The sequence below is a fragment of the Mixophyes fleayi genome, chromosome 4 (genome assembly GCF_038048845.1).
Source record: "Mixophyes fleayi isolate aMixFle1 chromosome 4, aMixFle1.hap1, whole genome shotgun sequence".
Taxonomy (NCBI): Eukaryota; Metazoa; Chordata; class Amphibia; order Anura; family Limnodynastidae; genus Mixophyes; species Mixophyes fleayi.
In genome coordinates, this window is record NC_134405.1 from 140,819,503 (window position 1) to 140,846,807 (window position 27,305).

The 27,305-nt window shown below is 41.8% G+C and overlaps 1 protein-coding gene across 2 annotated transcripts in view; it reads left to right on the top strand.

Annotated features, from left to right (window-relative positions):
* Positions 1-13,081, top strand: part of SND1 (staphylococcal nuclease and tudor domain containing 1) — a 479,575-nt gene extending 466,494 nt beyond the window's left edge. For both annotated transcript variants that reach the window (XM_075208519.1, XM_075208518.1), the window contains exons 21-24: positions 2,713-2,826; positions 2,914-3,117; positions 12,090-12,134; positions 12,508-13,081. In XM_075208519.1, the coding sequence (XP_075064620.1) occupies positions 2,713-2,826; positions 2,914-3,117; positions 12,090-12,134; positions 12,508-12,573 (429 nt within the window). In that variant the 3' untranslated portion in view covers positions 12,574-13,081. The remainder of the gene's footprint in view (positions 1-2,712; positions 2,827-2,913; positions 3,118-12,089; positions 12,135-12,507) is intronic.
* Positions 13,082-27,305: the final 14,224 nt, after the last annotated feature.

Sequence of the window (27,305 nt, forward strand, 5' to 3'; positions counted from 1 at the left end):
ACTTGGTAGATTTGTTTGTCTTCATGGAGTGTGTGATGATGAAGACTTTGTACAAACGTGAATGATGAATTGAACTTCAATTATGAAAAAATGTAAAAATATACCCCACTAACAGAAGCTTCACTTATTGCCATGCCAACTGTCAAAATGAAGGTAAGAATCTTCGCTCTGTAAGCCCCTCGTCTTTGATCCAAATGGAGGCAATACTTCAGTAAAACATTGTCTGTTTTGAATCACTTTCAGACCTCATATTTGCAATCAGACTTGCTCCCATGTATGTTAGCACGATCTTGTGTGCTAGTGGCGGTAGACCTGTATTCTCTGTTTAGCTACAAAGATGTTTAATACATTTATCTGCCTTGTCTGCCAAGTACATGGTTTTGAAGTGGGGGTCCGCAGCAACTTTGACCTCCTCAGACCCATTAGGGCTAGTTGCAGCCCAGGGTGCCAAAAATAGTAAAGCATATTACACATAAAGCCACAGCAGTACTTTATAAACTAGCAGATTTGTATTTTTACTTATGCATTTATACTCCTGTAATATGGGAAGATACCCTGGTGGTTGTAAATGCAACATACTAGAATTGGCCAGAGCATATGATTCCAATTATCTACATGTGTACTTCATAGCTGCAGTTAGGCACTGTTATCCACAAATCCAATTTGATTTGATCCCTCTATACCCCATGTACAGGAGATGTTTTCTATGTAAATACAGCTGCTAACGCCTAAGAAGGTGTTGGCTAAAGAGCACAAGTTTAAATTTCTGGTGATTTGATAAACTGCGCAAGGCCTCAGATGCAGTGATTTTCAGCAGTTTTGTTAAAGGAGGAGATGTCTGCAATATCTCCTGCGTTACAGCATTCATAAATTAGGAGATTAAACATTGCTATGATTCTCTGCAACATTATGCTTCATAGATCAGCCCCTTAATCAGAGGTTGTGATAATGCATATCTTTACATTGAGACTTTTAAGCTTCATTGTATTGAAACTATTTTGTATGCATTTGTTACTGACCCAACATCAACTGACAGTGACCTCACCTGAATAGCTGTTAATAATATTATATTCAAAATCGTTAACCCGCAGAAGGAATTAGGAAGCGGACTCTTTCCCTTGTGTCTTTCCAAGCTCGGGAGGAGATCTAAATCTCCCAGGTCTATGGCTAATATATATTACGTAAATAAATTTCCTTCATAGTCCCTTAGGGCTCCTAAAAAGCACTCAATGTAATATATTCCCTCAGACTGAATCTTTCGTCTCTGCCGCATTGTGAAGTGGGGCCGAGCCTCCTGATAGAGCAAATCTGGTCTGTTGGCAAACAAACGAAACAATTACCAGCATTAAGAAATATGAACTTTACCAACACCAGAAAGAGCAGTCTGTGAGCATAACAATTATTTCTGCAATTACATTTATGTATTTAATGTAGCAGAGCAATCTCTAATAGATGACCTGTGTGCTATTTTCTTTCTCGTCCTGCTCTTGTGTGCTGTATGACTCTCTAGATACTTTATCAGAGAAATATGCAGGGGAGCAGAGAATGTGGATGCTACCAGGCCCAAATAAATGTCAGTTGATTCTGTAGGTTGTGCTGTGATTTCCCTACAGCATTTAATACTAGTTTTTTTGTCATTTGGTGTGGAGCGGGTTTTGATTGGGGTTTCCTGGCATGGTACCACACCTTGGGATGTCCTTTACCTGTTTTGCGTTGGAGACCTCAAGGTCATGGAATATCCAGTGTTTAGAGCCTGAAAACAAAGTGCACAGCATTCTTTCTTACCTCTGACCACAATATTACATGTAAAGTAATTGAACTCCCTGTTTACAAAACACACTTTAAGGTTTTTATTTATATGCAGATGGTTTATATTTATATACAGATATACAAGCTACTCACAGCTAAACGGAGAACTGTCAAAGCACAGACTGCCCACGTAATTCTTAGCCATAGTGCACTATTCATTGCAATTAACTTTATCTGTAAGTGTCGCCACTCCTGAGTAATGTATGTTGTAATTCTGCAATGATTGTCTACTATTTTTTTTGTAGTTTTTCATTCAAAATTTTCCATACATAACCACTATTGTCTCGTGGAGCAAAGCTTATATATGGCTCTTAGTTAGCATTCAGATTTTTTATTTAGTTTAGTTGTTTTCTCTGAATAGCCCACTTCTTAACATTCTATTGCGTTTATCACTTCATAACATGGTTTTAATCTGTCTGCTTTTTCTCTTGTAAATAGAGCGATGCATTCCTCCTCCTCAGTGTGGGCAGGCGCTGGCCGCAGGCTGCTCAGCAGGGCAGCTATGAACTTGCAGCAAAGATACCGCTTCGGCCCCCAGCCTGCCCCACAGCTAATATGTATTTTTGTTCTTGACATCGTTTCATCTCCCAGCTGCCGGCAACAGCCCTCAGCTTATGATTGCAAAGATTAATCCATTCGTTGTAACCTCTGCTTGAATGAGTGCTTTTAGGGATTTACAGTTTGTTTATATAAAGTTAAATACTATATAATACACACATACAAATTATTTGAATATATGGATGGTGGACTGATGTGAGCTCAATATTTCCTGTAATGTTGCCGACTGTGATCTGCTTCTCCTACAGTTGCATCACTTTACTTTGCGCTTAACTCGCACCTGTGTTTATAAACTATTTGTGACTGTGATGTAACTGTTTTTTTATTGTTTTCATATCTCTGCAGAGAGAGGTTTTGTCCTCCACCCGACTGGGACCCCTTCCTACATCTTTCAGTATTCGTACACTCCCGACACAAGCTATAGAGTATTGTTTTGCCTTTATCCAAGTGCCACATGATGTGAGTATAAAATTAGATAACAAAGGTACCAAACGCTGCATGAAAAAATGCTGATGATCCCTGATAATTGTTGCCTGGTCCTTGCAGGAAGATGCCCGTACTGATGTGATTGATAATGTTGTGCGTGACATTCAAAACACTCAGTGCCTGCTGAATGTGGAGTATGCTGGTGCAGGCTGTCCGCACGTCACCCTGCAGTTTGCAGACTCCAAGGAGGATGTCGGTCTTGGTCTGGTGAAAGAGGGCCTGGTTATGGTAGAGGTGCGCAAGGAGAAGCAGTTCCAGAAAGTGGTGAGTAAACCTTAAATATTTGTTAGATGACCATTTATTCTCTTACTACTCAGGGCTTTGTTGCACCGTGTGAAATTATTTGGCCGCTGACAAAGGGCACCTCCTTTATTTCTCCTTGCATCTGTTATTCACCCATATTGGCAACTTTAGAAAAAACATTTCGGGGAGATTGAGCAAAGTACACCCAGGCACTGGATAAGGCCTGATGGATGAGTGTCCTGCGTCGCTCACTGGGCTTATCCAGCTGCACCTGCCAGTGTAATTGGTGCCGTCCACCACCAGGTGGAATATAAATATGTGTATATTGGAGATGTTCACCGCATCTTTGACCACCTCACAGGTCACAATATTATTTTCATACAGTTTCAAACAAAGACTGCAGCAGTTCTTGCCAGTGATAAGAAGAAGGTCATTGTCATGCCTGGGCATAAGACCAAAAAATCCACCTCTTATGTGTGCAATTGTTTTTACCCAAATCCTGACAACAGTTGTCTAGCCATTTGTAGCATTGTAAAGCCACAGTCAGAAGAGGTAGAGGGACCTTAGCCATCTAGGAACCTAATCCATGTTACGCCATTTGAAGGGAGTTCATGGAAAGCTTTTGTGAAAATCAGAAACTTATGTTAAAAAATAACAAGCAGTCCAGCATCAACTACCTCCCTTCTCTCAGCTAGATCCCAGCTCCTGTAATCTACACCCACAACACCTTAATTATCAATATCCTCACAAGTGATTGGAGTTAGTCCTGCATCCAAGTTTTTAAGGCGAGGTGACTCCTCCCCTATCCAGGAGTCCTCAGAAGAATCCTTGAGTGTTAGGCCCACTGCTGCTGCTGAGGGTGGATCTTCGACCCAGAAGCAGACCAAGAAGAAGACTACTAGTAGTTTACAACAATTGACTGTTAAACCTTTGCAAGAGGAAGCAAGTATGAAAGCTGTTACCCAGTCGCAAAGCGGATCACAGACTCCATGGCAACTATGCTAGTATTAGATCTGCATCCAATGTCCACTATTAATGCAGGTGGTTTTAGACAGTTACTTAAGGTCTTCTGTCCCTGTTACCAAATTCCATCACGACACCATTTTACTAGAAAAGCTATTCCTTACCTCTACCAGAAGGTTCGTAAAAATGTGATTGTTGGGCTACAAAATGCCATTCTACCCACTGTACACTTAACCACAGATATGTGGACAAGTGGAACTGGGCAAAAAAGATTATATGATTGTGACAGCCCACTGAGTTGGTGATTCGCCTTTACCAGCAGAGACAGCAGCAACATGTACCCAAGAACGTCGCATTTTTCAAAGGCAGGCTACTCTGTGTATCATCTGCTTCACTAAGAGGCTTATTATTATTATTATTATTATTATTATTATTATTATTATTATTATGATCAACGTAGCTTTGTAAGGCTCCACAGCGCCGTACAGTAGGGGAGACAAGCACATACATAAAATAAGACATACGTAAAACAAGCACAGACAAGGCAGACAAAATGAATGGAGACATGAAAACAAAGGGTATGGAGGACCCTGGTCATTACAGAGCTTACATTCTAAAGGGAATAGGGCACAGCTGAAACAAGAGGAGCGAGTGTGGCTCATAGTGGAGATTGGGATAGTTGTGAGGATGCATTAGTGTGAATAGTGTTATCGAGGATAAGGTCACCTCTAAAAAACAGATGGGTTTTCAAAGAGCATCTAAAGATTTGAAGGCTGTGGGAAAATCTGAGCGTGGTAGGGAATTCCATAAGTGGGGAGCAGCACGGGAGAAGGCTGGCGTGAGAGGTGGTTATCAGAGACGAGACAAGGCGCAGGTCAGAGGTAATACCGCTGACAACCTGTTTGAAAAACTAAGGGATGTCGTTGCAACATGGCTTATCCTGCTTGGACTCTCCTGAGGATATGTGAATTCTGATAACGTCACCAATATTGTTAGAGCATTACAGAGGGGGGAATGCCATCACATTCCCTGTTTTCCTCACACAATCAACTTGGTGGTACAGAACTTCTTAAAAAAAATGACAGTGTCATGCAGGAGATGCTGTCTGTGTCCCGAAATATTAAGGGTAATTTCGGGATACTTTCCGTGTTGTGCACGGTGCTGAAACCACTCGAAGTAGTCACCTGTGAAGATAGTGCAGACACTGCTTGAGTTAAGTGATTCCCCTAATTAGACTTGAAAAGCAGCAAGAGAAACTGAAGGAGAAATTAAACAATGCAATTCCGCTAATTATGTTGGACTTTTGGAGATTAAGTACTTTATTCGCTTAGCCAGAACCCAAGAGTTATCAACATCTTGAAATCAGATCGTTGCATTTTGGCAACTGTGCTTAATCCTAGGTATAAGAGCTATGTATTTTCTTTCTTTCCAACTGACCCAGATCTCAAGAGATGCAATGAGCTGCTGGTCAGCAAGCTGACAGCTCAAGTGGTACGTGACACAATGATGTCTCCTTCAGTTTCTCTGGAAATTGCTGCTAGGAAAAACTTAGCTTTCCCAAGACACCCAGTGGTGGTGCAGAGGAGTCTGCACAACATTTTGACATTTGGTGAATATGATGACAGTGTAGATTGCAGGTGCTGAGATTTAGCTGAGAGAAGGGAACTAGCTGATGCTGGTATGCTTTGTAATATTATGGGTAGAATGGCATGTTGGCAATCTTATGTTTTTGGACAGTAAACTTCCACCATTATTAGAGAGGTGTTTTTTCTTTAAAAAGGTACAAGCCTTTTATTTACATTTTTGTTTCCCTGACATAAAACCACTATGTACTTGAACATAGACTTTAGCACATAAGGTAGAGGGATTAGTATCATCATGACTGAGACAGGAGGAGTGGCATTGTTCTTGTCACTCTCCAGTTGAACTGTGCTACCCCTTGTGTGTCCCTCTGTGAAATGGCGCTGGATTGCCATGCAGTGTGGTACTTCTAGAATCAAAAACTCGTGAGATCCAATGACGTTTTGCCTTGTTTTCAATTCCGAGTCCGTGCGAAAGTACTGAGCCGGCTCTGTTCGGTACTCGGATCTACTAAGTTCGTGTGTGTTCGCTTCTCGGGAAACCGAGGCTGAGCAATCTTTACTGTATATGCAGTGCTTTTTTTGTAAGAAAAAGATGCCAGAACTCATCTCTTTCTGCCCCCTCGTTTTTTGTAGTCCCCTCTTTCTGCGCCTCCTTCCCCACTTTCTGTAGTCTGTACTTCTATGCTTCTTTTCTCGCTTCTCTGCTTGTTTGATTGCGGCTCCTCTCACTGGCAGCATCGTGATGTCATGACGCTGCCGGAGCCGGCAGCTAGCACAGGGGACACACTAAGATGTGGTGCTGCACTGTTGCAGCACCACAAAGAAAAAAAAATGATAGCAGTCGCAAACATCAAATGTTGAAAAGTTAATTTTAAAACTTGGAAAATCTGTCGAAAAAATGTGCCGAACTCTGTTTCGGTGCGTTCCATGACAAAAAAAAAGTTGTGTGTGTACATACATACCCAGCCACCCATCCCGATCAGCCACAACATTAAAACCACTAACAGGTGAAGTGAATAACATTGATTATCTCGTTGCAGTGGCACCTGTCAAGGTGTGGAATATGTTAGGTAGCAAGTGAACAGTCAGTTCTTGAAGCCGATGTATTGGAAGCAGGAGAAATGGGCAAGCGTAGGGATCTGAGCGACTTTGACAGGAGCCAAATTGTAATGGCTAGATGATTGGGTCAGAGCATCTGCAAAAGGGCAGGTCTTGTGGGGTGTTCCTGGTATGCAGTAGTTAGTACCTACCAAATGTGGTCCAAGGAAGGACAACCAGTGAACCGGCGACAGGGCTATGGGCACCCAAGGCTCATTGATGCATGTGGGGGAGCAAAAGTTAGCCTGTATTGTCCAATCCCACAGAAAAGCTACTGCAGCACAAATTGCTGACAAAGTTAATACTAGCTATGATAGAATGGTGTCGGAGCACACCGTGCATCACAGCTTGCTACGTAGCCACAGACAGGTCAGAGAAGCCATCTACAATGTGCATGTGAGCGCCTGAACTCGACCATGGAGCAATGGAAGAAAGAGGCCCCTTTTTCTGATGACTTGTCTTTGTCTACATCATGTGGACTGCAGGGTGCATGTGCATCGTTTACCTGGGGAAGAAATGGCACTAGGGCACACTATGGGAAGAAGACAAGCCTGCGGAGTCAGTGTGATGCTCTGGGCAAATTTCTGCTGGGAAAGCTTGGGTGCTGGTATTTATGTGGATGTGTTACTTTGACTTGTACCACCTACATAAACATTGTTGCAAACCAAGTACATCCTTTCATGACAACGGTATTCCCTAATGACAGTGACCTCTTTTAGCAGAATTGTTCAGGAATGGTTTGAGGAACATGACGGAGTTCAAGTTGCATCAGTGGGATGTGCTGGAAGAACAAGTCCAAGCCATGGAGGCTCCATCTCGCAACTTACAGGACATAAAGGATCTGCTGCTAAGTTCTTGGTGCCAGATACCACAAGACACCTTCAGAGGTGGAGTCCATGCCTCGGGGGGTCAGAGCAGTTATGGAACCTACACAGTATTAGGCAGGTGGTTGCAATGTTGTGGCTGATCAGTGTGTGTGTATATAATATTACATGCATATAAACCTTTCAACTATTCCGGGTTCCGTGGGCCCACAAAAGGGACGGAACTTAACAAATAGTAGATGGAGTTTTATCCATATTTGTAATTTATTATGTCTATATTTTATGATTCTACATGTTTGGAGTAATGATATAGTGTGTATAATATATATATATATATATATATATATATATATATATATATATATATATATATATATATATATATATATATATATATATATATATATATATATATATATTGGGTTCAGGCCCCTATTCCCCAACTATTCTTGCCACCTTTCTCCTCCTAACCTGCTTATCTCCCATCAACCCTTCCTACCCTCTCCCCCACTCTTGTCCTATCACCTAATTCATCTCCTCCACATCCGCACACACAGATATCTATGCACCTTCCCCCCTTTGTGTGTGTATTGTATTGGGGGAAGAGACTATTTTGACTACACCTGAAGCTGGAGAGTAGTAAATAAAAAAGGTGAGAAGAAAATGGCCGCCACACTCTAGCATAGCAGATGTAGTTCTCACAAAGTCTTTTCACCAGTGCTTCCTCTGCTTTTGTCTCCACCCACTACTTCCTGTCAGCCTGGCTTCTGTAAGAGTGACTCATTCAGCAAATATGGTCTCATCTGTTTTTTCCAAACTGATTTCAACCCATTTTCTTATTCCTCCCTGTAATAATAATCTTGTTTCATTTTTATTTTTTTAATGGACACTAATATTTCTAAGTCTTGTCCTGCAATAAGCCCCTTTATCTTGCACCCTCTAGCTTTAGTCTCAAAACCTTTCAACCACTGTTCACATTTGTCAGCCTGTTATGTATGTAATATATTTGTTTGCTCTTTCCTTATCAGTCACAAGCAAAGTGACACTGGTAAATGATTTTTAATATGGATTAGATTTATAGTAGTTGAACAGTTACAGTGTAAATTGTGGAGACTGATTGGCAACATGCCCAACTCTGCATAGACACAGTGCCCACGCTTTGAACAACACTACACTCGCAGGTATCTCATCGCTTACTAGTAGAAGGTAGACATGACTACAAGATCTGTCTATCAGGTGGAAAATAAAATGGCACATGTCATGTGTATAAATGTGTGTATATTTATGTATGCAGATTTTAAAATGTTAAATATTATGCCTATAAGGGGCATATACAATTGTTTCTCCACGCAGCGGAAAAAAAAGTAGTACAGTTAATACGGTAATATGTAGCTGGATTTCAGCTTGCGGCTCAGGAAGTTGCGAGCTGAAATCCAGCGAGTAAATTACCGTATTAACTGTTTTTCCGCGCATGATTACCGTAATAACGGTAATCGTGCGTGGACCGCGAGATTTTTGGCGTTTCCGCCGAGAATTGAATATGCCCCTAAATATTGTAGCACATAATAGGGGATATTAATTAAAAAGAGCAAAGCTGTCTGTTCAAAAAGAGCTCTCGGAACATTGCCAACAGTTTGTTTTAATGCCCTCACCTATGTGTTTTCTAGGCCAACTCTGAACTAGAATAAGGTGTCTTTTTTAGGGCCTTGGTGCTGCTTCACCCTGTCTTCCAATTATATCCAATACAGTCTCTCTTGCTCCAGGCCACAGGTAGCTTGGGTTCACAAATGCCTCATACGTAGAAGCGAAAGTCTGTGAATTATTAAATGTTCATGATTATCATCAGTGTGCTGTTCTCTAGCTTACTGCTCTGTGGGTAAAATGTTTACCCAGCATCTAAAATACTATTTACAGGAACAATGTGCTCCAGCATATGTCACTGCCATCTGCATGACCCTTGGATACTTGTGCCCTCGACATGAAGTGACAATGGAACATGTTTTAAATCAGTAGTGTTATATTTTATGTACTCTTATCCTATTGTATGCAATAATTATTAGCTTATGTACTACACAATAAAGGCTTATGCAAAGATCTGCATGTAGAGCAAGTGAAGCTTAGGAGAGCAGTTACTCAGTATTACACTATCAGGGGCAGGAGAAGATCAATAGAAAAAGTGCGAACATCTGCGTTTTATGAAATATTACAGCTGGAGTATCTGTTAGAAGCCATACGTAATATCAGCAGCCAGCTTTCCTTAGGTGCTATGTGCGGGTACCTGGTTCACAGCGGCTTTCCTACCAGTGCACAGTCACAAGTTCTAGTGTCTGTACCGGGACACTTAAATGTCCCTTTATACTGAAACATTAGATTAAACACAGAAACTTGCAGATACTTGCTTGTTCTTTATTTACATCCTTTCATTAGAAACACAGCCCTAATAGTGTTTCAATCTGTTAATCTTATCCCTATGAAGCTGCTGTGTGGCCCTTGTATAGTTATCCCTTCCTCTTCCTGCTATAGGACTCTGAGTGTATCTGCAGCAGAGTATTTGAAAGGTGCTTTTTATTTTTTGTTTTCCTTCATTTCTTTCGGGAATACAATCTTCTAATTTTAAAAATCTTGTCCCTGGATGTAGTAATTGGTGACCATTTGAAACGATGAACTGGGTGGTTGGCATTGTGACTTAACTACCTTGCTTTACCACATTGTAACATCACCCTGGAAATTGTAACAAGCGGGCACTTCAGGACAGAAAACTCAAGCTGACAAACTATGGCTGCCCCTAACCCTCCCCCAGCACAACTCAATACCTCATTACCGGACTTATTTACAGGAGGAATTTTAATTGATATTCAGCTGGAGTTATTGACCACTATAAGCCCCAGTGCCCAGCTAATGTAGATCAATGCAGTGAGAATGCATGGTGTCCAAGACTTGGGTGCAGCCCCTTGTAATATCCCATACATGATGAAGTGTGTCATGATCAAGCAGACAGCTGACTATCCTCATAGTAATTGGACTATACATGTCCTGTGACCCAGCATCATTTGAAGAATATGCACTACTTGGAAGCTGTTCTCAGCGCCCAGAAGCTGCAGCAAGAATTGGTAACCGGTGGTCCTGTACCCCTACATATTATTACATTATAGAACATGTTTTTAAAGTAGCATAAAAATAAAAACCGTTAAGGCATTGCAAAAAATGATAGTCAAGATACATGTGAGACAGGTAACACAAACAAGTCCAGCAATCTGGTGCAAAAAAGAGTGTCCCTAAGCCCTGAAACTATTGCCAAGTTGCAACTAATTATATAATATTTTAACATGGAAACACTGACTTTATATGTGTTGATAAAACATATAAACACATAATCTGCAATGTCTTCCTTTATTTCCTATTAAAATGCAAAGGTGCAATTCTGTTGACAATTTTAAGTCTTGTTTAAATAACCATTACAATTTTTTAGGTTATATTCCTTGTTTTAATATTTCTTATAGCAATGAGTGATTAGTATATTTATCGTATATGGTTTACAATATAACACACATTCTGGAAACCACCATCTTCACCAAATTGTCGTTCAATCAATGCCCCCTTTAAAATCTATGCACAGAATTATTAAAAATAACTTGGTACAGTAGTCCTAGTAGTATAGCAAGCGTTAATCTGCATTTCTACCTCCATCTCTCTGCTCCACACTAGTGCTTCTCACAGGTAGAGGGCGCTGACGAGCTGGGGGAAGGCACTGGTCAGAATTTGCATGCTAGTCACTTAGTTTGCAAAACAAGCAGATTATATCCGTCTCATCTGAGGTTCAGTGGGGATTTTTTTATTTGTTTTATTTAAAACATCATTATATACAGCCCATTTATTTAAAGCCTGTATTTATCAAAAGGACCTGTCAAGATAGGTGAAGGATCATATACTGCACAGTAACTGCTCTTTGTAGAACATTTTAAAACCTGCATCTGAGTGCTTTGCTTATGGAAGTTGACATTTTTCTGCAGTCCTTTTTAATGTGATTTTTAATTCCTATTAGAATGTTGCAGAAATTGTTTTTACATGCAATGACCTTATTACATAAATTACCTTTACACTTGGTTTACTGTCCATGTAAAGAATATTCTCACCCATTCTAGAAAGCAAGGGTTAAATGCTCAGCAATTCTGATCATGTTCCGCTCTTGGCATTCTTTGTTGGCAAACCCAAATTGTCTCCCCTGCAAGCTTCTGTAATCAGTAGCTTTGTTGGGCTCAGTTACAGCTCTGCAATCAGGGGATGTGTTGGCTTATACGTTCCACTGAGCCTCACAAGCTCAATGCCTGACACAATAACCTCTTCTCAATAGATGTTCAGATTTCTGGTATCACAGCAGATTGCTGTTAAACTCCACAAGGAGTTACACTTACTGTATATGATGCACCGAGAAGGCCTTGGTACTACTGCTAACGTTCTGTCTTGTCTTTGAGTGCGTGTGATGTATAAGTACAGAATGTCTATCTTTCTCTTTTGTCTCCTGTAGATTGCAGAATATCTGAATGCTCAGGAGTCTGCAAAGGCTGCACGGGTAAGTATATGTTTTGTTACTGTAGATCTCTACTCTTTTACAGTTTAACTGAGGAAACTTGTTCTGGTCTAGGTAAAGTCCTGAAATTGACAAAATAAAAAAGATCTTATGAAGATACCTGTGGGCTGCATTATCTCTAATTATACCTTAGTCTTTCAGCGACTCCATGCAGTATTCTTTAAAGCTTGGGGTACATTGAAAAAGTGCCTCTCTTGCACACCCTTCTTACTTTTGAATTATAGCGGTCATGGTATTGTAAATTACAATATGGCTACGTCAGTTGCTTTATAATTGAACGTTATAAGAAAATTAGCAGATCAGAAAATCTGTGAGCATAAATTTTATAGCAAAACCTTCCGATTTTCTTGTTTAGTTGAACCTGTGGCGTTATGGAGACTTCCGTGCCGACGATGCAGATGAATTTGGGTACAGCCGCTAAAAAGATGCCATTCCAAAGATGACAGAGACCCCGCCCTCTTCCCTGCTGCCTGCTCTCCATCTCGCCCTCCTTCCTCTTCTAAGAAATCCCCCCTCATTGCAGTCTCAAAGACTGAGGAGAGAGATTCCAATATCTAACATCTTGTACACCGGAGGGAGCTTACAGGAGTCATCCCGGAAAGCATTTGCATCATTTACCTATTCCCTAGAAATCTTCGCATACGGTTCATATATCAACTGCTAATTTTTATTTTAAGTTTGGGGGGTTTGTTTTTTTGTTTTTTTAAGGAAAATGCATATACATGGGCTGACATTAGTTTTGTACTTTTCCTCGTAATTCAGTCCTGAGCCCTGAAATCATGTCCTAAACGTTGATTGTCGAGGTTTTATCTGTCCAGTCCTTTGAAAAACCCTTACAAATTTTTATTTTTTTCCAAATTTATCCAGTGTCCAGGGTCGTATGTTTTGTCTTGTGTATTTAATGGCTCAATAAAGTACAGCGTTCTAAATCCTTGTGTTCTTGTCATCTGTAAATTATTTGCGGAATGCAGGGGTTTACAGTACGGTTATAGGAGTGTCTTTGACGTTAAGGGCCTGATTAATTAAGGAAATCAGGCGGAGTAAGCTTTCTCCTGTACAAACCATGGTACAATGTAAGGGGTGCAAATTAGGTTATTATTTTGCACATAAGTTAAATACGGTCTATTTGTTCATATAGCACACACATACATACTTCATAGCTTATTTGCACAATGAAATTTAAAGTTGATCTAGTACATGGGCAGCACAGTGGCCTAGTGGTTAGCACTTGTGCTTCGCAGCACTGGGGTCATGAGTTCAATTCCCAACCATGGCCTTATCTGTGTGGAGTTTGTATGTTCTCCCTGTATTTGCGTGGGTTTCCTCCGGGTGCTCCGGTTTCCTCCCACACTCCAAAAACATACTGGTAGGTTAATTGGCTGCTATCAAAATTTGACCCTAGTCTCTACCTGTATATATATGTCTGTGTGAGTGTGTGTCTATATTAGGGAATTTAGACTGTAAGCTCCAATGGGGCAGAGACTGATGTGAATGAGTTCTCTGTACAGCGCTGCGGAATTAGTGGCGCTATATAAATTGATGATGATGATGCATGCCCTATCCCAATTACAAATCTTCCATTACATTTCAAATTTACTTCCCTCCCCCCTCCAATGCAACATGGTTTTGCCAAGGTGCAAAAAGTTACTCGTTTTTTTTGCTTTACTTTCCTAATGGAATCAGGCCCTAAGTGTATGTAGTTTGTTTTTATTCATTTTCTTTTGCACCATATTTATCAACAGTCTTGGTACTTTTTCTGTCCCGTGAGCTACTTTCTGAAACAAGTCATCGGCATAATAGAACATTGTGACATTTACACTCGTACGCAAAAGTATTCTCCTAGTCAGGGCAGTAGTAGACCACTAAAAGCGATGCTTCAAGTCTCTGAAAGTACTTGTATCCAGATTTGTGACACTTTTTTGTGTGTCTCTGCAACTCGTTTAAGACTTGTCTTGCGATTTTTGTGAATGTGTCCTTTTGAAACAATTTTAAAGGGCCTTTAATTATGGCATACCTTTTTAAAGGTCTACTTTTTGGCATCCAAATAACCTAAAGACCCGACTTAATACTAAAGAAGGAAGCATTACAAATTTATTGATGACCAGTTACAAGCCCATCAAAATGGTGGAAAAGAATAGGTGTAAGATCATGTTGGACCAAACGAATGTATAGAAAATAGTCAATTTGGAATAGCAAAGCTAGTTATAAATGGTAACAATCAGACAAAAATATAAATATACCAAATAAAAGAAGCTTAAGAAATAAGGAAAATCTAGTCAGTAGAAATAGTCATGTACACAAGAGTCACTTGCAAGCATTTTACCAAATTTGTAGACAGTGATTGTGTTGGGGTTAGGGGGTTGAATGTGCAGAGGTGTGTGTGGGGGTGACTGTGCGGAAATGTGTGAGAGAAGTGATTTGCAGTGAATTAATATTATTGAACACAATGGACAAAATATAGCAAGCATTCTGCTTTCAGAAGGAATAAAATAGCCATGCTGGTACTATGTGACTTCCCTAAACAGGTCACTTTGTGTGTCTTGCAGTAAATAAATGTCTTTATTTTAGACCTATGATTAAATATACAAACACTGATAACTTAAATATTGTAAACTAACAATTTGTGATACATTTAGGGTGCATCACTGTACATATAGCAACACTGCTCTCTAGTGGAGATGTACAGAGGTGTGTTATAAAGGTGAGGAGCAGCGTTAACCAGAGATAGATAGATACATATAGAAAGATATAGCTAATGACACAAGTGAGTGCCTGCCTCTGATCCACTGCTGAAGGTGGGAATCAACAGAGAGCAGGTTTGTGTTTAAGGGCACTGCTGAAGGTGCTGGATTGTGCAGTAAGCATTCATTAAACTTGATTCATCTGTATTCTAGTCATCCTCTATTAGGTTGGTGCATAATTATAAGTAATTGTTGTCACATCAGGATATTAACTTACTAAGTAGTTCAGATTGTTTACATATAAAAAAAATGGTGATCAATCAATACTTAACCAGGAAGAAGTCCCAAATCTTCCCAAAGCTATTGACTTACCTTAACATTTTCATTTTGTACAGCTATCCACAAGATTGCTTATTGGCTATTTGTTATTAAAGGCTATTCGTGTTTTGGAGCCAATACTGTGCAAACCAGGTGAAACAAATACCCGGAGACCATGGAACCATACAAGGAAATAAACTGAAGACCATGTGTTATTTTGTGTTGGCCTCAGTTGCTATGATTTTGAGGTCCGATCCAACAGTTTGGGGCACAAACAATATACATGGAGTCCTGTTAGATCAAAGCTTTTATCATTGATTTACCACTTTATGGTCTCTCTTCTTACTTAAATAATTATAATATGCAACTTTACATCATTCCTGGCAGCTATACTGAGCCATGATCCATACACTTTACAGCAGATAAACAGAAGTTACACAATGCAGGCCTCCCAGCAGGGCATTGTTACGAACATATACAGCACTTACAACTGGAAGTTTCATGCATTGTCTTCAGGAATTGTCACACAACATGATGAAGTGGAACACCAAGCAAGCACAACTCGTATGAGACACACAAATACAGCCCACGATCCAAGCATAGCTTCGGTTACGTATTTGCACATAATATCATTAACAATACTCTGATTTGTCTGGTTCTAGTGCCTGTTTGCAGAATTCATGGGTTTGTGTATGATCTGTATAATCTGAAGCACCAGGTCTAAAATTTAGTAGTTTACTCTTCCAAATCATGAGTCTGTCATCACACTACCTCCGGCTTGCCCCAGATATTATGCAGTGTTCCTTAGAGGCTGTAGGAAGAAGTATTTGGAGAACATGTTCATGTCCCGATTGCTGGTTTACAAATGAAATCTGTAACATTTTAAAATTCTTGAAGTGTGGGAAGGAGGTAGGTATTCCATGAAAAATTATAAATGTTACAGGATACATTGAAATTCTGTGCACATGAAAACACTGGGTAGTTGTGTGTTCAAGACTTGTCCCTCTAAGGAAAAGTGATGTTTCATATACCTTTCTCTAACTCTAAACCTAAGGAAATTAGAACTGCTGAGGATTGTGGTAGCTTCTAGCTCCCTCACCCAACATAAGAGTCTGATGCACTTAGCGCCACTAGTAAGAGTATAAGCAAATTGTGTTAGAGAAAATTATTCATAGAGGCATTATGTTTATTCCATGCAATGTTTTTTTGCTCTTACACTAGTCTGTACCAAAATGTGTTTTAAGAAGCAATGTTGTATAATAAACAAAATGTGGCCCTTATTCATTTACTCTGTCAAAGGTTGTCTTTTAGACATTTGTCTTGGAGTTTCTCTTACCATCAGTAACCTGTCATTACTGACCACTTCTGCTGGTGTTTCTTGTATACCAGACACACACTGTTGAATGTTCACCACCATCTCCTGATGACCTGAAAGAGACTGATTGTTGTCGGAGAGAATCGCTGCCACAGAGGCTCTTTTCACTGGTTCCTGGTACCGCTTGTTTCCAGGTGGTGGTGTAGTTGCTGCAGTGGCTCTGTGCTGCTGGCGATAGCTGATTCCTCCTAACCGCTTACTGTGGTTCTGTACAGCATGGTAGCAGGCAAAGCATTGACTCAAGAAACTAGGTTTACAAGACTGACGGGTTTGGCGAGTGCTAGCTCATATATGTGAGACAGGATATCAGTATGTATAGGCATCTAACAGAAATAGAGCAGAATCTCTAAGAATATAATGTTTATTGCTCATCAGCTCTTAAAGAGCTGTTAAAACACAACACTTTACACACTTCACAATACACTTCTTTTTAAGGTAGTGGATGTACACACACTTAACCTGGTGCTACACTGCACTTAGTTGAGCATGCGCAGGGTGACAGTGGGTAGTCAGCCTCCTTTGCCTTTAAACCAGTTCAGGCTAATTCATCACCTATCTTGCATGTGAATTGTACTAGATGGTGTGGAGGAGCGGGTGGGGTTTTTTTGTCTTTTTTTTTTTCTCCCTTGTCCATGCACTGCCATAATGGGGGTGTCTCAGCCCCCTTTCCATTTGGTCACCCAGTCTGGTCTGGAAGATGCATTTTTAAATCTCCTGCCCAAACTAATTGCAGGATTTGGGTGTCGAGGCCAGGTTGTCCCACCAAGCAGCAGTTTATGGCTCCGCCTCCAGGAGCGCAGGCTGAGATATCGCTTTGCTCTAGAGGTCAGGAGGTCAGCCCGCCAAAATGATGCACGAGAGGATTTTTTTATTTACTTATTTTTTTATTTTTTTCTATCACGTCATTTTTTAATGAAAACAATTTTAAAATATGGGTGCAGAAAATAGAGGGGAAAAAAGGAATGGAAGAAATCAGGGGCATATATGGGGGACAAAACACTGCATTGTAAATGATTACAGGACATATTGTTTGTGCCGTTTTTGTAAACTAGTAACAAATATAAGCTGCACAAACTCAAAAATGAGCAGGTTTGTTTAAAATTAAGGGCAGAGGGACAGAGGTGGTGTTCTGTCTGTTATATTGAATCCTCTCCATTTGTAACATATTCATGCTATTTAGTCAATTTAAAGCAGAGGTAGAGTAGAGTATTCCTGTCCTTTCCGTATCAAAGCTGCATTGGATTTTTTTTTTCAGGATTTGTTCCACTTCTGAGCTATGGCAGCTCTTGTTGCAATGAAAATGTGGCCCAACACGTATCTAAGGTGTTTACAAATTTGGTCACCGTAAGATAGTATAGTGCAACCTCTGGTGAGGGAGTAGCACTAATATTAGGAACAGTATTTAACAGCTTAAAAACATCCTGCAATTTGGGTAGAATCACTGCAGGTCCAAAAGATATACATAATATTTCATGTCTCATTGCAGTTACGCCAACAACATTTTGACTGATCAGGTCACATTTTATGCAACCTAACAGGGTAAGGTATTTTAACGTTTGACCTGCATCTCTGAATGGTTTAGGCATTTGGAGAATCGATGGGATGAGGTATATATAAGCTTGCAAGGGGCACATTTTAAATGATTTTATATCGCTTCTAAACATAAGCAATTTCATTTTATTGTACATAGATGTACTGTGCAGACAATGGGCACACTATTTAATAAAACTGTCCATACAAGGGGGGCCGTGGTCGCCTTTTTGTGTCACTATGGTATAATCCCCCCAATATGTACATATTTTGAAGCCTGTATGACAGCGAAATGGTTAAGTAAAGGTGTGTATATGTTTAGCAGACTCCAGATGTCCGGTGCCAAAATTTTCCATGCAAAGCATGTAACATCTCCATCAGCTGTTAGCTTCTATTCACTGCACACCTGGGATCTCCTGATGTTCTGAAAGAGTCTGATTGGATACATTATGAAATGCCCCCTCCACATACAAGTAACTTGATAGTGATGCTTCGAGATCAACAGGTTGCAAGTAAAGAACATTGCTCTATAGTAATTATACGGAATTATCAAGAACAAACTTCAGAATATTTAAGTTGAAGTACTGTTTCTAAATGTGTGTAATAAGCAGTTTACTGATGAGAAGTCATATTTTTAAATATTCAAAGTCTGAAAAAGAAAAGTAACTGGTAGAAAACCCTAATATCCTGGCCCGCCTCATTGCACAGCTTCTAGACCAGTGATGGGCAAACTAGGGCCCGCGGGCCAGATCTGGCCCACTTAGAGGTTCTATCCGGCCCGCCAATATTTTAAAAAATTTCATTAAAATATGCATAAAATTATTAGGGCCAATCGTGTGTCAGAACCTTCATTTTTATGCCTTCCCAGCTATTTCCTCCATTACACTTCATTCTCCTTCCTAAAAGGACACTTCGTATGTCAATCACTGTAGCACCTGCCCGCCCCCTAATGGCTGAAAGTCATGTGAGAAGAGACGGGCTGGACCATATACTAAGACGGATTTTGATTGGCTGCTGTGTTGTCAGTTAGTGGCTCGCCAGAAAGACATATCTGCAACAACCTGCTGAAATAAGTGCTGTCTGTACGATCGCTGCACTTATAGAGGTAACACTGCTATATAACACCCTCCCGTCCCATTCAAAAAACTTGTATTATATATTTCGATATTTGAGTTTTTAATAAATTATATTGGCCCGCATAAAGTTTTTCTTTTTTATTTGGCCCGCTCCTGAAAAAGTTTGCCCATCACTGTTCTAGACCTTTCTTAACTCAAGTTATCAACTATCATTAGTAGGTTAAGTTTTGATGATTTTCATCTGGGATAATTAGACACAATCAAAAAAATGAATATATCTATATGTGCATGAGGAAAACCTGGCACATTGGTTGGATAATGGTTCCAGACCACAAAGAAACAATCAGGGAGATTTGAAACTGGCATCAGGCTGAGGGCCCTGTGGTGAGATATTACAAAAGACTCTGGAACCAAGGCAATATATCTCCATAAGTGTCAGCAGGGAGCTTTATAACAGTTTTTCTGACCAGCAAGAGATAACCAGTTCTGTCCCAACTCACCCTGTATCAATACCACATCTTGTAACTGGTCTCGCTGTGGTTGGAAGGGTGGGCACCTGGTATTTGTGAGAGAGGTTAGTTGGTGCGTCACAAAAGTGACTGAGTAGCACTTTACCTGTCATAGTCTGTGGTCTTTAGAGTGGAAGGCAGGATATGAGGAGAGAACAGTAATCAATAGAACATATTATGGATTTGTTGTTTAGACTCTTGTTTAATAAACATATTCTAGCAATGTTCAGCGAGAGGAAACTGCATGACCTAGAAACTGAATGAATGCGAGGAGCAAAGTGGATTGCCAAGGCCAAGAAAACTGTAACCTTGGTGGGTTGCTGTTATTGTCTCGTTGAAATATAACTAATGAGACTACAAGCCCTTAGATATCAATAATTGAATACATATAGGTTAGTCAATATGTTGACCATTTTGACTGCATACCATACACAGTAATCTGATTTATTTATCTTGCATTATTACATTCCAATTTCTCACAATATACAGTACATTCTTACTGATCACATTAACACAATATATTTATTAGAGACCATCTTATTTGTGTCGTTGATAGCTATAAGGATGTACCTCTTTCCTGTGGGAAAAAAATTGCCGTCTACATTTTACTGGTAGCTATGCTGTAAAGTCTAATGTAGTTTCTGTCCCTAATTAACTGACAGTGTAGTCTTCGGCCTCTGCAGTCTGAACCAGACTAAATGAATAAATGGAGCAAGAGATATCACCAGGTGACTTTCAGATGGCTTTAGTTTGTTTCCTTAAACCAGTGGATATTGCTTTATCTTTATGGCATTATTCTTTGTTTTTCAGCAAGGCCTTTGTATCGGCTAGGCAGCTTTGTTTATTTTGTATGCTCCTAAATACGAGAAAGCTCAGGTCTATGCGTTGGAGGATGGAACTAAATCCATGGTGGCGACCAACAAAAAGAATGCTCTGTCTACATGGTAGGACAGTGGTGCATAACAAGCAGTCCATGATGCCCATAGGCAGCAGAATAGACACAAGGAAACCTTGGGACAGATACTACTGTAGTATTTCTATCTTGTGTCCCCTGTATCTGGCCTGCATTGTATACAGTCTCATATTGAGGTGGGAAAAAAATTATAATGATAAAGCGGTATTACCTGGCGTAATAAATGTAGATAGTTGAATAGGTGGTACAGATGAAGGCAATTAAAAACAAATATTTATTTGAATAATACAAACACCATATGTGGTCCGAACCAATGGTTACCAGGTAATCATACCCATGTAGAAACACATATGTGGAGGATAATATATTCAATAAGTCCAGAAAAACATCTATCCACCTTAAACAGGTGCGCAGAACTGGGCGTAAACTTAACTCAAACTTAGCACCCATGGCTGTCCCGCGAACCTGCTTAAAGTATGACCCACTACATACTTTAGGCAGGTTCGCGGGACACCTATGGGCGCTAATTTTGCCCCCAGTTACACAAACCTGTTCATAGCCCATTAGGAAGATAACACAATTCGGAATAACAATCCCTTTGCCAGCTGTTTACAAACATGAAGGCGCTACATAGATGATATTCTATGTATCTGGACAGGGACACCGCAAGAACTGGCTTTATTCATTGAGTACATTAACAGCAATAACCTGAATATCCAGTTCATTTCTCATAGCAGTACTACAAAGGTTGAATTTTTGGACTTGGAAATCTATGTCCATAACAACAGATTGGAGACAAAAACTTTCTTTAAACCTGTCGACTGCAACTCATATACCCACCACAAGTGACCACTATGGCAACTGGTTGAAAAACATTCCCAAAAATCAGTTCACTCGGTTGAGACGGAACTGTCCCAATGTAGAGCAGTATGAGGAACAGGCAACCATTCTCAAACAGAGATTCCTAGGGGGGTATTCAATTGTCAGCGAGTGTTTTTAATTTTATTTTCGTGTGTTAAGTCATTTTAACGCTGTTTTGGTTGGGGTTTTTTTTAATCATTTTCGGGTTAACTTTACCTGCAATTCAATTCTGGTTTTAATGCTATAGTTTTTTTCATGAAACAGTCCTCTCATGTTCCAGTCAGGGCTGCCAAGAGGAATTCAGGGCCCCGGTACAACAAATTCATGGGGCCCCCCCTTATAGTTGAGTAAGCATGGGTGTGGTCACACAATTGGTGGCGTGGAAATGCACCGTTGGGGCGTGGCCAGCACAATAAAATCACTAGGTCCTGAATTCCGCGGAGCGTGACATTTGTCCAAGCACTCCTGACTTTCAGGACATCTAGCACCCTTGTGTAGTATAGGAAGAATGCAGTGTGTACAGAAAGAGTTCAGTCTTGGCCTGCGCCCACTGGGCTCACCAAACATTGCCATTGTCCCTACTAGAATCACAACATTTCACACACTATGCTGCTCTGTCCTACCTGTTCTTCTCACTTTTACCACATGTGGCTGCTGGTTTCTTTAGTTGCGGCTTGTCTGGATCCTGGAATGTTGGAGGACCTATTTGGGGGGGGGGGGGGAAATGGCTACATTTAGAAAATTACAGCCAGCCCCACCGTTAAATCAATAACATCCATGATTAATAATTAGGCCTTCCTCCAGCCCCAACATTAAAATAGTATTCCCATTACCCTGCAAACAAAATAGCAGCCATCATCTACCTCACACACACTACATTGCCAAAAGCTCCGTGCCATAACACACACATTACTGTGCCCCTTTATCATCACCACGCTATGCCCCCTTATGATCACACTGTGCCCTCCATGCTGCCTTTGCCCTTTCTTTAACCCCCTGTGCCATGTTGCTTGTCCCTCTTTTCTTTAACACCCTGTGCCATGCTGCTTGTCCCTCTTTTCTTTAACTCCTTGTGCCATGCTGCTTTTGTCCCTCTTTTCTTTAACCCCAGTGCCATGCTGCTTGTCCCTCTTTTTTTTAACCCCCTGTGCCATGCTGCTTGTCCCTCTTTTCTTTAAACCCCTGTGCCATGCTGCTATTGTCCCTCCTTTCTTTAACCCCCTGTGCCATGCTGCTTGTCCCTCCTTTCTTTAACCCCCCTGTGCCATGCTGCTTGTCTTGTCCCTCCTTTCTTTAACCCCCCTGTGCCATGCTGCTTGTCCCTCTTTTTTAACCCCTCTGTGCCATACTGCTTGTCCCTCCTTTCTTTAACCCCTCTGTGTCATGCTGCTATTGTCCCTCCTTTCTTTAACCCCTCTGTGTCATGCTGCCCCCCCCGGTTTTTAACCCCCGGGACCCCCCTGTTTTCCTCCCTTCACTTACCTTTACTTCTCTCTTCCTTCTTGTCTTCTCTGCTGCTCTGTGCTCCATTGCTCCAGACTGACTGAATGCTTGGCGTGACATGATGATGTCACACCCGGCATTCAGTCAGTCTGGAGCAATGGAGCACAGAGCAGCAGAGAGGAGGGATGCCGGCTCCGCAATCACGTGAGTATGTTTTTGTTTTTTTTTTAACTACCCTGCTCCCCCCACCAATGACCTAGCGCCCCCCCCTGCCGAAAAAAGAAAAAAAAATAGTTTGAAAAAAAACCAAACAATCGTCGGCGCGAGGGCCCGGGCCGGGCCCCCTGACATGCCCGGGTAATTAGTACCCACCCCCCCCTCTCGGCGGCCCTGGCTCCAGTAGAAGGTCTATTGAAAGTATAGGGTGTGCGAGAGGCAGCCGCTTTAAAAGCTATTCAATTGTTTTTTAACGTGGCCGGTAAAACGGGCAAATATGCTGTTTTATCTCTCCCCCCCTCCCCCCCTCTCTCTCTCTCTACCCCCCCTCTTTCTCTCTCTACCCCCCCTCTTTCTCCCCCCCCCCCTCTCTCTCTCTACCGCCCTCTCTCTCTCTACCCCCTCTTTCTCCCTCCCCCCTCTCTCTCTCCCCCCCTCTCTCTCTCCCCCCCCTCTCTCCCCCCCTCTCTCTCTCCCCCCCTCTCTCTCTCTCTCTCCCCTCTCTCTCTCTCTCCCCTCTCTCTCTCTCTCTCTCTCCCTCTCTCTCTCTCTCCCCCCTCTCTCTCTCTCTCCCCCCTCTCTCTCTCTCTCCCCCCTCTCTCTCTCTCTCTCCCCCCTCTCTCTCTCTCTCCCCCTCTCTCTCTCTCTCCCCCCTCTCTCTCTCCCTCCCCCCCCTCTCTCTCCCTCCCCCCCTCTCTCTCCCTCCCCCCCTCTCTCTCCCTCCCCCCTCTCTCTCTCCCCTCCCCCCTCTCTCTCTCCCTCCCCCCCTCTCTCTCTCCCTCCCCCCTCTCTCTCTCTCTCTCCTCCCCTCTCTCCCCCCTCTCTCTCTCTTCCCCCCCTCCCCCCCCTCTCTCCCCCCCTCTGTCTCTCTCTCCCCCCCTCTGTCTCTCTCTCCCCCCTCTCTCTCCCCCCTCTCTCCCCCCTCACTCTCTCCCCCCTCACTCTCTCCCCCCTCACTCTCTCCCCCCCCTCTCCGCCCTCTCTCTCTCCCCCCCCTCTCCGCCCTCTCTCTCTCCCCCCCCTCTCCGCCCTCTCTCTCTCACCGCCCTCTATCTCTCTCTCACCGCCCTCTATCTCTCTCTCCCCTCCTCTCTCTCTCTCCCCCCTCTCTCTCTCCCCCCTCTCTCTCTCCCCCCTCTCTCTCTCCCCCCTCTCTCTCTCTCTCTCCCCCCTCTCTCTCTCTCTCCCCCCTCTCTCTCTCCCCCCCTCTGTCTCTCTCTCCCCCCTCTCTCTCCCCCCTCTCTCCCCCCTCACTCTCTCCCCCCCCTCTCCGCCCTCTCTCTCTCCCCCCCCCTCTCCGCCCTCTCTCTCTCACCGCCCTCTATCTCTCTCTCACCGCCCTCTATCTCTCTCTCCCCTCCTCTCTCTCTCCCCCCTCTCTCTCCCCCCTCTCTCTCTCCCCCCCTCTTTCTCCCCCCTCTTTCTCCTCCCCCCTCTCTCTCCCCCCTCTCTCTCTCCCCCCTCTCTCTCTGCCCCCCTCACTCTCTCCCCCTTCTCTCTCCCCCTTCTCTCTCCCCCCCTCACTCTCTCCCCCTTCTCTCTCCCCCCCTCACTCTCTCCCCCTTCTCTCTCTTCCCCCCTCTCCCTCTCCCCCCCTCTCTCCTCACTCTCTCCGCCCTCTATCTCTCTCTCTCTCTCTCCGCCCTCTATCTATCTCTCTCTCTCTGCCCTCTCTCTCTCTCTCTCTCTCTCTCTCCCCCTCCGCCCTCTCTCTCTCTCCCCTCCGCCCTCTCTCTCTCTTCCCCCCCTCTCTCTCCCCCCTCTCATTCACATATATATATGTGTATATATATATATATTATATTTATAATAATATTGAGCCTCAAAAACATAGCTCCTATAAGGGTGGACAGAGGCTAAGCATTCCACCTGGTTCCTAACAACTTTTCTGGGTCTATTATGCACCAATGGTTTGGTATGTTGACACAAGGAGCGTCCACTGATTGGATACATTAGCTCAACAGCTCATATCCAATGACAGAACAATTACTTTTTTTCTAAAACTATAAATGATTTGCTACTCTTTTTACACTACTTATATCCCTGAGGAAGCTTGTAATGAGTGAAACGCGTAGGATGCAATATTACCCTTTTGTACTTTTTAAGTTAGAAAATCCCCCCTTGCGGTCCCAGCGCTGAACTTCAATTTGTCATCAAGAGAGACTGCATGCGCGGACCGTGTGGCAGGAAGTACGAGCCGGCCGGCTGCGAGTTTCTCTGGTACCTATATGGACACACTTATCAACAGGAGCCGGAATACCCCAGTGTGCCGAAGAGCACAGCGGGAGCCGTGTGATGAGACATTGGAGGTAGTTAACCCTGGCGTCTTGGAGAGGAATTTTCCGGAGGCAGCTACTAGATTTAATATCAAGACATCATAAAGTGAGTGACTGTTATGCTTTGTATTGCAATACAATACCATTGTTTTTATACCTCTTTTCTTTTTCCTATTTTTGGATCCAATTGATATGTGACTGCTCTCTTCACCTATAGTATTTTATTCCATCTAGTCCTTTTATCTTTCAGAGAGAACTTATGTTTTGGACAATTTTTTAAGGTGGATAGATTTTTTTTGGACTTATTGGATATATTATCCTGCACATAAGTGTTTCTACATGGGTATGACTACCTGGTGACCATTGGTCCGGACCATAGTATGGTGTTTGTATTATTCAAATACATATTTGTTTTTAATTGCCTTCATCTGTACCACCTATTCAACCATCTACATTTATTGCGCCAGGTAATGCCACCTTATCATTATATTTTTGGGGGTTTCTCCAGGGGAAGGGACCCCCCCTAAATACAAGGTATTTCCCATTTAAGGCAGCGTTCAACATATCGATATAGAAAGCGCGGTCTATCCCCATTTTGGTTTATTTGCTGTCATAGGGAGGTGTGGACTATCCCAGCCCTCCAACCTTGCAGTCACAGTGAGACATCGCGATCATCAGGTATTCTGGCAGCGAATCAAAATGAATGAGCTCCACTCAGAGTTGCTGCTAGACTGTCCCTGTTGTACTTGAGCAGCTGAGACTATGAAGGGTAAGAAATATACATGGTATTGTGTTGCTACAGACATGATGTGTAGATTGGATCGCCAATTGGGACCTGAAATGGGCTGAGATATTTTCAGACATGGCTATAATGTGTAGACAACAATAGTATATTTCGCTTTCATGTGTAATTAAACACTTTAAGCGTTCATTCACACGTATGCACTGGGAGCATGGGTAAAAATGCTTAATACACATTGTAATAATGTATATTTAAGGCATTTTTCATCTGCTTTTGATGCAGTGCGATTTACCAATACAGCCTATTCTACTGGTTGCTGCTATATTTTAAACTAATGTTAACATTTTATAATATGATAGTAGAAATGAACCTATAAAAAAACATTCATCCTGTTTTTAATGTGTTTTTCAGGCGTACTAACAGCTGGTGGATGTGATCAAGCTATAAAGGTACTGTGTGCCTTACCTCAAATTCCTGTGTAAAAAGATACACACTTTCTTCACAATATTTTAAAGTTACTTTTGCTCATGTATCAAACATTTCAAATTTGAATAGCTGTGAGATGTTAATTAGTAGCACAGTTCCAAATATATGTTGATTGGCACAATTATACTTAATATATAGCTCATTATATTCTTTACAAATCTGCTAAATACAGGTATTTCATTATGATTTCTCTCATAAAGATCACACATTTCTTGGATATTTGAAGCCAGGGATTTCATCTGACACACATCTCCATTTTTCCATTTTGCATTGCAGCTAAGGTGTGAATATTTATGGCTGTCACACCACTGGCAATAAAATATTCTTTAAAAAAAAAAAATCAAAAGAATAGACATGACAGAAATACACATGCAGATATTCCATGTATACTCTCTGTATCAGTCATTCAGGTGCTAGAGGCTTCATCACCCTCAATGTGATAGATTACATTGTGCATCATGGGAATCAACATTCATTTATATATTACTGCTGCTCTGATAGACATAAATACTCTGTAATGTCAAAAAAATAACTGTTAGAAATGTAAACTGACAATTACATAAATATTATTAAATGTAAGTAAGTGATTGTCCAACTTGATCGCTGTGGTTTCTAAGCACAAAAACTATTAAGAAGCGAGCGAATCGCACACTCAAAACAAACAGATTTTACAATAAGATCAGATGCATGAGAGGTACACAAGTTCTACAAGGACAATGGTCATTGA